We start from the raw sequence: 13,873 nt of genomic DNA on the forward strand, positions 1-13,873 counted from the left end.
GGACGGGAAAGAAAGAAGTGAGAAGACCGAAGGGAGGCGGAGGAAGGAGAAAGGAAGACAGGAACAGAGAGAGGAGGAGAGAGGGCAAGAGATCCGAGTGCGCACCGAGGCCCTGGCCTGGGTGAGCTCCTGGTAAGGTTTTGGTGTAGGTTTATTCGAGCCTGGCACTCGCGCTCCCGGGGTCAGTAGTGGAGAGAGCCAAGTTATTCTGCGATGAACGCGCAGGGCTGAGAAATATGTAAATCAGGGCTCCGTGTGCCCCGAGAGTAGCGCAATTACGCCCCCTGAGCAAGAAGCAACAAGCTCCTGACCCGCAAGCTGCAGAGGGTGGCGGCGTCGCGGGGGAGGGAGCTGCTGCAGGAAGGGGTGTGGGGGGTGGGAACCTCACAACCTCACACCTAGTCCCCTGTGCCCCAAGCTGGGGCTCCCCCCCCTCCGCTCTCCGCTTCTTACCCTTCCCCTTCCTCCCCCTTCCTCCCCCTCCCTCCTCCTCCCCGCCGGCTTCGGTGCGCGTACTTAAAGCGGCGCGGGCGGGCGCGGGCTGGCGGCCCAGCCGGGCGGTGGCAGATGCACCCAGCAGTGGCAGCCGCCGGCGGCGCACAGGTGACCGGCCGGAGGCTCAGCCAGGTCGGGAAGCGCCCGGGGAGTGCTGGCTGGAGCGAGAGACTGATCCGCCCCCAGCGCTCGCGTGTCTCGGCGCCAGGAGCCGTCCCGGGGCGTGTTGGCGAGAGCTGATATAGATATAAGGACATTTCTCTCCATGGCGTCACGTGACATAATTACCACCAGAATCAATCAAGATGAATTGCACGTCAGCGCCCGGTGGGGATTTTTGCTTAGTTGATCCTGGCCCAAGCCTCTTGTGCAATCGATGGCTCAGGTTGGCGGCGCGGGGAGCGGCCCGGGGCTCGCCGGCGCGCACGCCGCGGAGCCATGAACGACTTTGATGAGTGCGGCCCGAGCGCAGCCAGCATGTACCTGCCCGGCTGCGCCTACTATGTGGCCCCGTCGGACTTCGCCAGCAAGCCGTCGTTCCTATCGCAACCGTCGTCCTGCCAGATGACTTTCCCCTACTCTTCCAACCTGGCGCCGCACGTCCAGCCCGTGCGCGAAGTGGCCTTCCGCGACTACGGCCTGGAGCGCGCCAAGTGGCCGTACCGCGGCGGCGGCGGCGGCGGCGCGGGGGGCGGCGGCGGCGGGGGCGGCCCCGGCGGGGGCGGCGGCGGCGGCGCCGGGGGCTACGCTCCCTACTACGCGGCGGCAGCTGCGGCCGCGGCAGCGGCGGCGGCGGCGGAGGAGGCGGCCATGCAGCGCGAGCTGCTGCCTCCCGCGGGTCGCCGGCCGGACGTGCTCTTCAAGGCGCCGGAGCCGGTGTGCGCCGCTCCCGGGCCGCCACACGGCCCCGCGGGCGCCGCCTCCAACTTCTACAGCGCCGTGGGCCGAAATGGCATCCTGCCGCAGGGTTTTGATCAGTTCTACGAGGCTGCGCCCGGGCCCCCGTTCGCAGGGCCGCAGCCCCCTCCACCTCCTGCGCCGCCGCAGCCCGAGGGCGCTGCCGACAAGGGCGACCCCAAGACGGGGGCCGGTGGCGGCGGGGGAAGTCCCTGCGCCAAGGCGACCCCGGGCTCCGAGCCCAAGGGGGCGGCAGAAGGCGGCGGCGGCGATGGCGAGGGGCCCCCGGGGGAGGCGGGGGCTGAGAAGAGTGGCGGCACAGGTAGGCACCCGGTGCGGGGTGGGCTGCTGGGCCGGGGGGCCGCGGGCGCGGGGGGGCGGCGGGGGCCTCCCTCTGCTTGCGCCGTTTTATGTGCCACTTTATAAGCGTTCGAAGGGGTTTATACATCCTATAAGATTTCCCGGGCCGTTGTAAAGTGTGTTTACGATAGGAAACCAATTTAGGTGGGCTTAAGGTAGACTTCGAAGGGGACATTAATCGCTGCAGAGAGCTTTTCCCCAGTTTGGAGGGGGGGGTGGTGCTGGAGACCCTGGAGTGAAGGGGGACATTTCAAGCCACTTTGTGAATGTGGACACTCGAGCCTCCTGCTTTTAAGGGCGGGTGGGGTGGGGTGGGGTGGGGAGATCCTTGAACTGGACTTTATCCAAGCCTCTGGCTGACGCGCGCTGCTGACTGGAGTAGAGCAGATGCCTGGGCGCGCTCGTGTTTCTCTCCCTTCAGGTTCCAACTCAGAGCCGGCCTTGCCCTCTGCTTCTCCACTTCCGTGCCAGGGTGTGTGTGTGTGTGTGTGTGTGTGTGTGTGTGTGTGTGTCCAGGCGTGAACACAGGTCCACGCCCGCACTCTCTCCTGTGCCCGCCCATATATCATCCCCCACGACGCAGGCAGGGCCTTTCAGTGGCGGCGGGGGACGTCCCCAAAGGGCCCGAGGCCTGGCCCTCGTGTGGGCCTGGGCCGGCGGGCGGCTGGGAGTGGGCAGCCAGCGGCCTCTCTCACCTCTTGGTTTCTTTGACTTGCAGTGGCCCCCCAGCGGTCCCGGAAAAAGCGCTGTCCCTACACCAAGTACCAGATCCGCGAACTGGAACGCGAGTTTTTCTTTAACGTGTACATAAACAAAGAGAAAAGACTCCAACTCTCTCGGATGCTCAACCTCACTGACCGGCAAGTCAAAATCTGGTTCCAGAATCGCAGAATGAAAGAAAAGAAACTGAACAGAGACCGTCTGCAGTATTTCACTGGAAACCCCTTATTTTGAGAGCTCCAGGAAGCACCCCTCTTCCCGAGCCCCACTCACCCACCCACTTCCCCAGCAGGCTGCCCTGGGCAGGCCCAGTGTCCTTGGGTTTAATTGCGCCTCTTCTCTGTGGAACTCCACGATTCCTTCCCACGGTCAACTCGGGACCTCCCAGCGACCACTGCTGCCTGCGGACGAGGCCGGGGACTTGGCCGAATGGATCCTAATAAGGGGAAAATGGTAAATGCAAACGTCCCTTTACAATTTTACCGCCAATGTGCTGTTGTTCTCCCTCCTTCTCTCCGAGTCCCCGTGGGGACGCTGTGGGATCTGTAGAGAGTTAGGCCGCTAGGCTGGAAGGTGCTTGTTTTTGTTCTGAGTTTAAGGGAACTGATCATCCCCTTGGTGAATGCAGATTATTTAAACTCTGGGAAATGTATCTTCGGCCTGTTGGTCTGTCGTATCAAGGCATAAGTCACTGTGTTTTGTGTGAATAAATGGTTTCTGGTAAAATGGAGGTTACAGCTTCAACACACTATAGGATTTTTTACTCTTTAAAGAAATTTAGTGTCTGATTAGGGGATTTTGGTGGCCAGAACCTTCTCCCATATGCAACTGAAAACCAGGTGAAATGCTTTTTAATCCCGCTGAAATAAGAGTAGCTCTCTCCCACCCTGCCTAGGCTACACCCCTTTTAAAAATCACTTTAGGGATGAATTTCTGAATTAAGGCTGTGACCCAGCCATTCTGGTGCTGCTTTCTGCAAGCAGTGAGGCTGGGGCAGCAGGAACCTAAGAAGGAAGTCTACTCCCCCCACCCCCAATTTAATGAACTTGGAATTTCTGAAGAGACAAAATTCATTAAAAAAAAAAAACTTGTTAGAAAATCTAAATTTAATCTTAACAAGGTGTCAGGACCCAAGGACCCTTAAAAAAAGAAACCAAAATTAGAAAGCTTCTTTGAAAAAAAAAAAAGTTTGCTAAAAGGGAGTTACCAGTGGTCCAGAGGGCTTGGGATCCTTGCTAGGGTCACAGCAGGCATGTGGTAGAGAACGTAAGACCCCTCCCTGGAATAGGGCCTGAGGCTGCAGACCCACTTCTCACTGCATTTATCGCTTCAAGTTAAAGAATGTGGTGGGGGCTGAACTGCACATTATGTTGCTGGGCCAGGCCAGGCTGTTTACAAAACCTTGAACTGTCTAGACAACACCATAAAAGCCAAAGTTCTAAACAGCTTAATTGGGTTATATTATACACCTTCTGGTGGGCCCAAAAGAGATTTCCGCAATGTGCAATAAACTGTAGGAGTGAGAAAAGCATCTCTTTCTCTGAAAAAAGGTAAAGTGAATCATGACTCTTAACCTCTCCTAAGCCCAAAGTGTTAAAAAAAAGAAAGAAAGAAAGAAAGAAAGAAAGAAAGAAAGAAAGAAAGAAACCCAGAAGATGTACAGTACCCCATGCATTTTCAGAGGAGGTATGCATTTCCAAATGCAAAATTTTTTTAATTGCCAAAGTTTGGGGAGGAGGAGGAAAAACATAAGTGCATAAGTGTATGCCTTTGAACTTCCAAAATGTCAAGGTCATCACCTTTAACCTTTCTGAATAATTAGGCGCCTTAAAGTACTTCTGTGATATTCAGCCGCCACCCACTCTCACACAGACATGCTTACACATATCCAGACCCCCACATACATTTATGACCACACAGCATCATATCAGGGGCTCACTATAAATCTAAGCAAATGCCTAATTTCAGGATCAATAATCTTAATTTCCCTTCAAACATTTGTGTAATTCAATAGCAGTTGACTTCTTTTTAAAATACTGGTTAGATTTAAGTGTCTACCAGCATGTTTTTTTTATACAGCTAGTATATACTGAGGTGGGTTTTTTTGTTTTTTTTTTTTTGCGGGGGTGGGGGTGGTCACAGACAGCAGTCCTCTTTGCTTTAATGAAGAACCACGGCTTTCAAAGCAGGCATTTGAAAGAGGAAGCTTTAGTCAGATTTACACCATCGTTGTATTTGAAAAAAAAACCTGCTGCACCGTCAGATAAGTTATTGTGCGTTCTATGATATGGAACAAAACTAAAAATATTTATATTGTTTTCCAAAGTGTCCTTCAACCTTTGGTGAAAATAGCGAGAGAAACAAAGCTTACAATTGAATAATTTCGTTCGGAAGGGGATTCCTTTGTGTGGAATTCTGGGCGTCCGTTAAGATGTCAGTGCCCTAGTAGTATGGTCGTTGCAGGAGCTTAAAACTGCTTTATTTCTTTCTCTCTCCATCTATCTTTTTTTTTTTTTTTAACTGCGTCTAAATGTAGCAAGCTTGTGTGTCCAGTACCGTAGGTAAGCCGAACCAAGAGATACCATTTCCCGTTTGCATGGCCTTGGAGAGCCACACGGGGGCGCGCTCACGTTCCAGAAGCTGCATTTGGCCGAGAGGCCGCGGTACCCTATCTTTCCCAATGCTGATTCTAATAGACAATCTCAGCCGGTTAGAAACACCGGGTCACTAAGGTATTTGTTTACTCTTTGTTTGTTCTAAGCAGTGACGAGGTGTGGGAAGTTGTATAAAGCAGAGAAAAAGGAGCTACCCATATTCCTGAAACAGACAATCGTTGTCTCCTTCAAGATAACGCTGTTGCAAAGAATACCTTGGTATAACCTGGTGGTGTCAAGGAGAGATTTTTTTTTAAAAGACCGATACATACATCTCGAAATAGGTCATGCCATTGAGAGCTAATTAAATTAGAGATATTAATTGTCTGATTGGTTTGACTATGGAGAACAATATGAGGATAGGACCAACTCCTCCCCAAAACAGCGTCCGCCTGATAATACTCTCCGACTGCCTGGGATGATTAAAAGGCTTTTGTTTAAGACTGATCTGGGGGCCGGCAACTTAGCTGAGTGTGGTCTCAGAGAAAATGAGATGCGTCGGGACTGAGGGGGTCGTTCTGGGCAAGGGAGTGCCCCCCAACCCGGCCATGCCTGGCACCGGGGCTGCCCGTAGGGAGAAGCGCAGGCAGGACTATGAACTGGGGGCGCGGGGCCGGGCTGGGCTGGTGCGGCTGCAGGAAGCGGCAGGCTGTCCCCGGGAAACGTTTTTACTAAGAGGCAAGGCGGCATAGAATAGGGATTGCATTTGAAGCAAACGAGATTTGCGTTTGATAGAACCCTGGACACTCTTTTCAGCTGCCTGCTGGCCTTGAGAACGGAGTTTGATTTTGGCACCAGCTCTCGGAAGCAGTCTTCTTGCTGCATGCCCTCTTGCCCCCAACCTCCTTTTGCAAAGCCCCTGACTTTGGGGAGGGCCTGCGTCGCCATCCTCTGTCCAAAAGGGAGGGCTCCAGGACAGGCATGGGCTGTTCTGGGGGAAAGTGCCTGTCCCTTCTTTCCCGAAGTTCATTGTAAAGCCCCCGCAATGCCCAGAATTAGTGCTGGCCTCCTCAGCTCTGCTGCCTCTGTCTCCTTTCTCCAAACCCTGAACCAAAGGCCCCGGGTCCACCCCTGGGAGTTGGCATCAGCTTCAGTGGAGTCTGGGGCACCATGAGCCCCCCAGTGAGGCACCAACCAGAGGCATAGGTGTTCCCCATGGGCACCCCCGGCTCCCGCCTGTCTGACCGCGGGTCCTGCTAAGCTACTGCGAAGCGACATTTCTCCGAGCGGAACCTGGGTCTCAGTCCAGGTGGGGAGAGAACACTCCTCCCCAAATGTCGTTACATTCTTCTTCAGGCGGCTCCAGCAAGGGTGCATGTGGGCTTTCGAAGCCCCTTGGCCTTGGCTGACAGCCTTCCTCAGACAACGGGTGTTGAGCCGTCTGCAGTTCCCTTCCTACCCGCAGCACCCAAGATGGGCCTGAGAAAGGACAGAGGATTGGACCCGGACTTCGGACTTCCGGGGGTTGCAGACCCGACCCCTCCTGATTGTTCAGAGCCTGTGGGGCTCATGGAGTACAGCCATGTATTTTGAATCACTGAGATCTCAGATCCTGAGGTGGAGGGAAAGTGCGCCAAGTAGGAGTCTTTTGTGTCTGGGAAGGAAAGAGGCTCCCGGCCGCCTGCTCTTTTGCAGAGTCTCCACAGACCCTGCTTCATTGGTGGTGGCTTCCACAGCCTGCCCATTTGCCCCCTCGATTTCTTTTCAGATTGGCTGGAAGGTGCTCATTGCAACCTGGAGGGGCTCCCTGGGGAAGCAGCCGTTAAAATTTGTCCCCATCCAATCTGCCCCCAAGGAATAGCACAGCCCTGAGGCCACTCAGGGCCCAAATTCAGGGCTAACCTAGGAGTCCGCAAGTCTACTCAGGCCCACGGTCACTATTCTTCCTGGTGACAGAAGAGCGCAGATGCAAGCCACTTCTGGATTACAAATGCTAATTTCTTGCTAAAGCGACTCTATTAAATTTTTTCTCTGGAAAGAGCTGTGCCAGGGAGAAGGATGTCTTGGTACAAATATGGATATTCATCTCCTTTATAGTGCAATATTGATTTATTATTAATGGTAACTGCTCCAACTGATCTAAAGATGATCGAAAACAGCAGCTATGCAGCTACATTAAATACTCCTAAGCAAAATACAGGCTGGCCTTAAAAGCCACTGCCTTTTCATTTCATTTGCTTCAACTTAGCCTTAGAGTCTTAACCGAACTTGCCATCCTTCCAGGTCCAGATCATTTCCTTGTGTTATTTCTATTTTGCTCTATTTTTATTATAAAATTCCTCTGAAATATTGGCATCCCTGGCTTCAAGGAACTGGTCTAAAGACAGATACTTGAGAAGGAATAAAAGAGAATTTTGTGATAATAGATTCAAAATCAGAGCAGAGACACATATTTTCTGTGAATGGAGAAGAACCATGTAAAGCCAGATGTAATGGGGGGGGGAGAATTAGAGCCCAAAGGCCCCGAGAGTTGAAACAGAAAGGCCCCCAAATTCGGAAGGCAGATCCTGCTTATGTTGGCTCACCATAGACCTACCCGCTCGGCGAGGAATTGCTGGGTTTTAGCCTGAATGTTTTCTTCATGTATAAATAAAGATTATGAAAGGGCATTTGATGGGCATAAAATTCCCGATTAGATTGAACAGTCTTGCCTCACGAGTGGGATAGGGAGAATTGGAGAACCGAGTTCCAGGCAGCGACCCTGGCTGAGAGGCAAAGGGACGAGAGTCCCCGAGCGCCAGGCTGGCGTCAGGGCGCCTGCCGAGAGCGTGCGCAGCGGGCACTTTGTCCAGCCCTGGGCACGCTTAGCTGAGGCCGGGATCACGATCTCCACCTTCTGATAAAACAATTTTTGGGGTGCCGGTCCGTGGCTGTTAGCTTTGAAAAGGAGCAGCAAGAGACTAGAGTCAAAAGTTGGATTTTTTTTCCCCTGCCTTCCTCTCCACCCATCCCACCCCACCCCACCCCCATCCTCAAGCTTAAAAACAGCCACCCCTAAGGAAAGGTAATGTTTAAACCTCGGGCTTCGCCGCCCGGCATCCCGCAGCCGGAGCAGTTAGAGGCGCCAGGCTTTTAACCTGACAATGATGTTGTATTTGAACAGCTGCGTAAAGGTTTAAAAGGTCTGTCTCATTGCCACCGCGAAGTTTTTTAAAAGGGGTTATTGTTTGGGCGAGGGCACTTCGAGGGGACCGGCAAAGTGGTCCCAAGGCCGAAAATAATGTTCAGCGCCTGTTTCCAGCAGGCCGGGGGAGATTCTTTTTGGGGAGGGGGGCAGAGGGTTTTTGGAAAAGGATTTTGTGAAGAAGTGAGCAGGCTCCTAGTCCCCTCACCCCAGAATGCTGAAGCGCTTTAATGAGCCTCAGGCTCCAAAGAAATGTTCAGCTGAGGCGGAAACCCAATTTGCCCACAAGTTCAGTCTCTGGGCCTGAAACCCAAAGCCAGCCCATGACAGGGCGAGTGTGGGGAGAAGAAAACACAGACGCCTTTCCGGACAGAGAACTGTTTCACAATCAGGGTTTCTGGGGCCCATTTCCTCTCTCCGATGCAGGGAAGGGGATCTGGGAAGCCTGAGGACGGCTCCTGTGCCCTGGCCTGGCCCCTCAACCAGGGCAAGCCTTTGGAAATCAAGGTTAAAGCTCCCCGCTGCTGCCCGGAGGCCGGGGCTTCCGAAGGGCGGCTCACCCGCCTGCAACCAGAGAACAAGAAAGGAAGTTGTTGGAGAAGTTTCTCGTAAAACTCTGAGTTTCCATGGTGGTGATGGTGGTTATTCTTTAATGAGCTCAACCACAACCCCAGACCAAATCCTCTTTGCAGAACTTTCCGTCACCAAAGGAAACAGAGGACTAAGTTTCTCCCACCTCCTTTATTTTTTTTCTCCCTCCCCTTTTCCAAGCAAAATGGTGTCAATTAATTTTAGGAATTGTCCAAAACTATAAAACTCAACTTCTGACAAAAGTATAGCTTTTAATATTTGACGATTTGTGTTAAAACAAAAATTGACCTTCTTGGTTAGTAGCGAAGGGGAAAAATCAATAGTATAATTTTCAATAATTCATAAAGCGAACGCCATTATGCTAAATCTTAACTATTAATCTTATCCTTTACAAAGTCTCGATTGATTTGTTAATAAAATATCTTCCCGTGTGTGGCAACAGCGGGTATAACTCTTTAAAAACCTTCAGAAGCAAGAAAATTACCAAGTAGCCCAAGAATGTAGATGAGAATTTTATTGATCGCCCTGATTCTTCTTAATATGTATTAATAAATTCCACAACCTTTTGTACCTTGCACTTGTCAGAAACCAATGCTTTTACAAAATCCATAAAAGGAAAACATATTTTTCTTTGCAGAAGAACCAAATGACACCTTTGCATCTCTCTCTCTTTCCTATTCGGCCCAGCCAGTTTTCTCAAACTTCTGGAGTCTGAGGGCAAGAGTTTTCCCCTTTCCTTGAAAAAATTCTTTTCTTTCTCTCTTCCTTCCTTCCTTCCTTCCTTCCTTCCTCTTTGCTCATTATTATCAGGGTGTGTAGGGAAGGAAACCTCGGTTTAGTTCTCCCGCTGGGAACCGGAGGGACGCTTTCGAGGATAGCCAACTGCTGGCGAGGGATTGTCTCCGGGCTGAATGCTCCCAGCGGCCCGGCCGCAGAGGTCGGGGTGTGGTTCCTTCGAGAGAGCCGAAGGCTTGGGCAGGCCGCCCGGGCGCGGAGGGGCCTGGATCCCGCATCTCCCTCGGGCTGGAGGAGGGAATGGACAGCGCCAGGGCCGGCCAGTCCTCGGGGCTCCGGGCCGGCCAGCTTGGCCTCTTAGCCCTCTCCGCCCTTCTTGCCTCCGCTCCCCACGATAAACTGATCGCGTCTTTGCGTGAGACATCCTTCCTGTGGCTCCCTGGGGTGGGATGTCTCTGAGCCCGGGGAATCCGACTCACCTTCCCACGCTGCCCGGGAGAAAATTAAGCAGCCGGGCCCCCACCCCCCGCCCGTGCCCCGGCTTTCGGGCGCGTTCTGCCTGGGTGTGTGCGGGGGCATGCTTCTGTGTGCAGGCGCACGGCACTCTGGCTTCCCTCCCCGCCGGTTCTCCCGGACGCCCCTCCGGCTGAGGCTTTCCTTCCGCTAGCGGGGCCCAGAGGCCGGAGCGGGGGACGCGAGTGGGGCTGACCGGCTGAGCGAGCCCCGGGGAGGCTGGCGGGCGACGGAGAGCGCTGGACCGGTTGTCTCCAGCGCGCACTATCGCGGGCGCGTAGTAGATGTCGCTGTTGTCCGTGCTTACGCGGCCGGCCGGCCGGGCTCTGGAGCACGTGACCTGCGAGGAGGCTGCGGCTCAAGGCCATTTTCAAATCTCATTGGCTTGGTTGTCATGTGGTCGGCAGAGGCATCCACAATTACACGGGGAATGTTTTCCTAGAGATGTCAGCCTACAAAGGACACAATCTCTCTTCTTCAAATTCCTCCCCAAAATGTCCTTTCCCAACAGCTCTCCTGCTGCTAATACTTTTTTAGTAGATTCCTTGATCAGTGCCTGCAGGAGTGACAGTTTTTATTCGAGCAGCGCCAGCATGTACATGCCACCACCTAGCGCAGACATGGGGACCTATGGAATGCAAACCTGTGGACTGCTCCCGTCTCTGGCCAAAAGAGAAGTGAACCACCAAAATATGGGTATGAATGTGCATCCTTATATACCTCAAGTAGACAGTTGGACAGACCCGAACAGATCGTGTCGAATAGAGCAACCTGTTACACAGCAAGTCCCCACTTGCTCCTTCACCACCAACATTAAGGAAGAATCCAATTGCTGCATGTATTCTGATAAGCGCAACAAACTCATTTCTGCTGAGGTCCCTTCGTACCAGAGGCTGGTCCCTGAGTCCTGTCCCGTTGAGAACCCCGAAGTTCCTGTCCCTGGATATTTTAGACTGAGTCAGACCTACGCCACCGGGAAAACCCAAGAGTACAATAACAGCCCCGAAGGCAGCTCCACAGTCATGCTCCAGCTCAACCCTCGCGGCGCGGCCAAGCCGCAGCTCTCGGCCGCCCAGCTGCAGATGGAAAAGAAGATGAACGAGCCTGTGAGCGGCCAAGAGCCCACCAAAGTCTCCCAGGTGGAGAGCCCCGAGGCCAAGGGCGGCCTTCCGGAAGAAAGGAGCTGCCTGGCTGAGGTCTCCGTGTCCAGTCCCGAAGTACAGGAGAAGGAAAGCAAAGGTCGGTATGAACAAGTTGCCACCCCAGCGGGGCGTGCAGCCCGGGAACCCGGCGGAGAGGGAGCGCCTGGGTGCCCAGCATTGAGCCCGGGCAGCTGAGGCGGGGCCCGACTGGCAGGTGCCGCTCCTCCTGGCTTTTAGAGGGGCAGTCTCAGTCTTGAGATGGTCCCCGCTTCTCCCCGGCTGCCCTGGCCCTCCTGGCTGGTCCTGGCCCCACGCTGATGGCGCCTGGGCAGAGGAAGGGCTTGCCGGGTTTATTTTTCCTGAGCTAGACCTGAAATGCAACAAAAGAGGGCAAATGAGACCTGCGGCTCGTAAACATGGCCCCAAAACCTCCTTTCTCCTTCTCAGATTTGCAGTCCCAGCTTTGCCTTTCACCCAATGATGATTTTAAGGCGGTCCAAGGCACTGTGTTCGTGTTCAAGTGTATGCACCCCGCATCCTGCGAGCTTGGGGGCGGCAATGGGAACGAAATGACTGGGCTGGTTGGCACTGGGACTGGGGAACAGAGCTCCCAGCCTCTGCGGGGTTAGGTAACCTTGGCTTTGTCTGGGGGAAAGTGCCGTAAGCTTTGCAATCCATTTGCAAAGAGGGCAAAGGCTGAAGGGGGGGAGAATGGAATCTGCAGGGCCCACCCGGCAGGGCCAGCTTTAGGGCTAAGCTGGGGCAAAGAGCCTGGAGTGCTGGCTTTTTTAGAAGGAACCCTGCCCTTAAGCCTCTCCCTCAGTGCCCAGAGGTGGGCCACAGTAAGGAGCCACATTTCTGGGGGTGGGAGGATGCTTTTGTGTGGGGTCAAGAAAGCATGAGAATGCAAGAAATTCTGGGGAGTACAGCAATGCCCCAGGCAGGTCGGAGAAGGTGTACTCACTTCCTTGGTTATCTTTTGAAAGAGAAGGGCAACTATCAACCTGGTTGTGGGGCTCCTCGCCTGGGCAGGAAAAATGGGGAAGAAGTGGCAGACTTGGGGGTGTGAGGCAGCCGTGGGGTTGGTAGTCTTCTTCAGGCTGTGGTTTGCTTCTTCCACTCCAGCCCAATTATAAGCTGCCCAGTTAGAATGTTGTTGGGGAGATCCTGAAACTTTATTATTGTACTGATGTTTTGTGCAAATCAGAAAGTTGAGAGGAGAAGGAGAGAGAGAACCCTGACACCGAGGGCAAGAGTACCCGCCCATCGTGTCATTTTGGGCATTTAAACTAATCTGGCGTCAATTACAAATCCTTTCCAGGGCCCACCTCATATGAGTAATGTTTAATACCAGCATTTCCCAAAGCGGCCTGGCTGCCAGCAGGGTCATGGCCAAGGGTACATTTGAAAAGACTGAGAGAAAAAAAAAATTCTTGATTTTTTTTCTTCTTCTCCCTTTAATTTTGTTAGAGGAAATCAAGTCCGATACTCCAACCAGCAATTGGCTCACTGCAAAGAGTGGCAGAAAGAAGAGGTGCCCTTACACTAAGCACCAAACGCTGGAATTAGAAAAAGAGTTCTTGTTCAATATGTACCTCACCCGCGAGCGCCGCCTAGAGATCAGTAAGAGCGTTAACCTCACCGACAGGCAGGTCAAGATTTGGTTTCAAAACCGCCGAATGAAACTCAAGAAGATGAGCCGAGAGAACCGGATCCGAGAACTGACCGCCAACCTCACCTTCTCTTAGGTCCCAGGCCCGTCGGAGGCCAGGATCGGAGAGGGGGCACCGCGTTCCAGGGCCGAGAGCTGGAGGACTGGGAAGGCGGAAACAAAACCTTCATTGCTCTTTGTTTTTTGTTTTGTTTTGTTTTGTTTCCTGCTAGAATGTGACTTTGGGGTCATTCTGTTCGTGCTGCAAGTGATCTGTAATCCCTATGAGTATATATATATTAAAGAAACTAGCACGTGTAATTTATTATTTTTTCATCGTAATGCAGGGTAACTATTACTGCGCATTTTCATTTGGGTCTTAACTTATTGGAACTGTACAGCATCCATCAGTTCATTCATCCATCCAGCAATGTGACTTTTTCATGTTTTTCCTAATGCAAAAGGTCTCTGTGTGTGGTTAGTCCATGATCTCATGGCGTTTTTGAATACATTCAGTACTTAAAAGTACTTAAATTACATATATATTTAAAAAAAAAGATTAAGAAAACCCACAAGCTTTGGGGGGAGGGGGACTAAAAAAGCACATTACAATGTATCTTTTCGCAAATGAATTTAGCAATTGTCCTTGGTGAGATGGAATATTGACGATTTATGCCTTGTAGCCTTCCCTTGTGGTGCATCTGTGGTTTGGTAGAAGTACAACAGCAACCTGTCCTTTCTGTGCATGTTCTGGTCGCATGTATAATGCAATAAACTCTGGAAACGAGTTCGCTCCCTCTGCTTTCTGAAATGGACCTATGTTACAGTGGAAATGAAAGCCTTTGGTGAGATTATTTTCCGGTTAAATTGCTTGTTTGGGGCAGTTGAGGACGGTGACAGAGAGCAAGAAGGAGGAAGATGGGCGAAGCTGAAGGAGGCCTAGGGTGCTAAAATTCAGCAGTGGTTGGTGGAGGGGAGTGATAATCCAGCC

At 52.6% G+C, this 13,873-nt stretch overlaps 2 protein-coding genes across 2 annotated transcripts; both read left to right on the forward strand.

The window, feature by feature from the left end:
* The first annotated feature begins 465 nt into the window (after positions 1-465).
* Positions 466-2,727, forward strand: HOXD11 (homeobox D11). The gene is made up of 2 exons (XM_032356015.1): positions 466-1,714; positions 2,471-2,727. The coding sequence occupies exons 1-2, from the start codon at positions 934-936 to the stop codon at positions 2,704-2,706; spliced, it is 1,017 nt and encodes a 338-aa protein (XP_032211906.1). The 5' UTR covers positions 466-933; the 3' UTR covers positions 2,707-2,727.
* Positions 2,728-5,191: 2,464 nt separating this feature from the next.
* HOXD10 (homeobox D10) lies at positions 5,192-13,664 on the forward strand. The gene is made up of 3 exons (XM_032356014.1): positions 5,192-5,204; positions 8,677-11,328; positions 12,702-13,664. The coding sequence occupies exons 2-3, from the start codon at positions 10,374-10,376 to the stop codon at positions 12,977-12,979; spliced, it is 1,233 nt and encodes a 410-aa protein (XP_032211905.1). The 5' UTR covers positions 5,192-5,204; positions 8,677-10,373; the 3' UTR covers positions 12,980-13,664.
* Positions 13,665-13,873: the final 209 nt, after the last annotated feature.

Source organism: Mustela erminea, chromosome 8 (assembly GCF_009829155.1).
Source record: "Mustela erminea isolate mMusErm1 chromosome 8, mMusErm1.Pri, whole genome shotgun sequence".
Taxonomy (NCBI): Eukaryota; Metazoa; Chordata; class Mammalia; order Carnivora; family Mustelidae; genus Mustela; species Mustela erminea.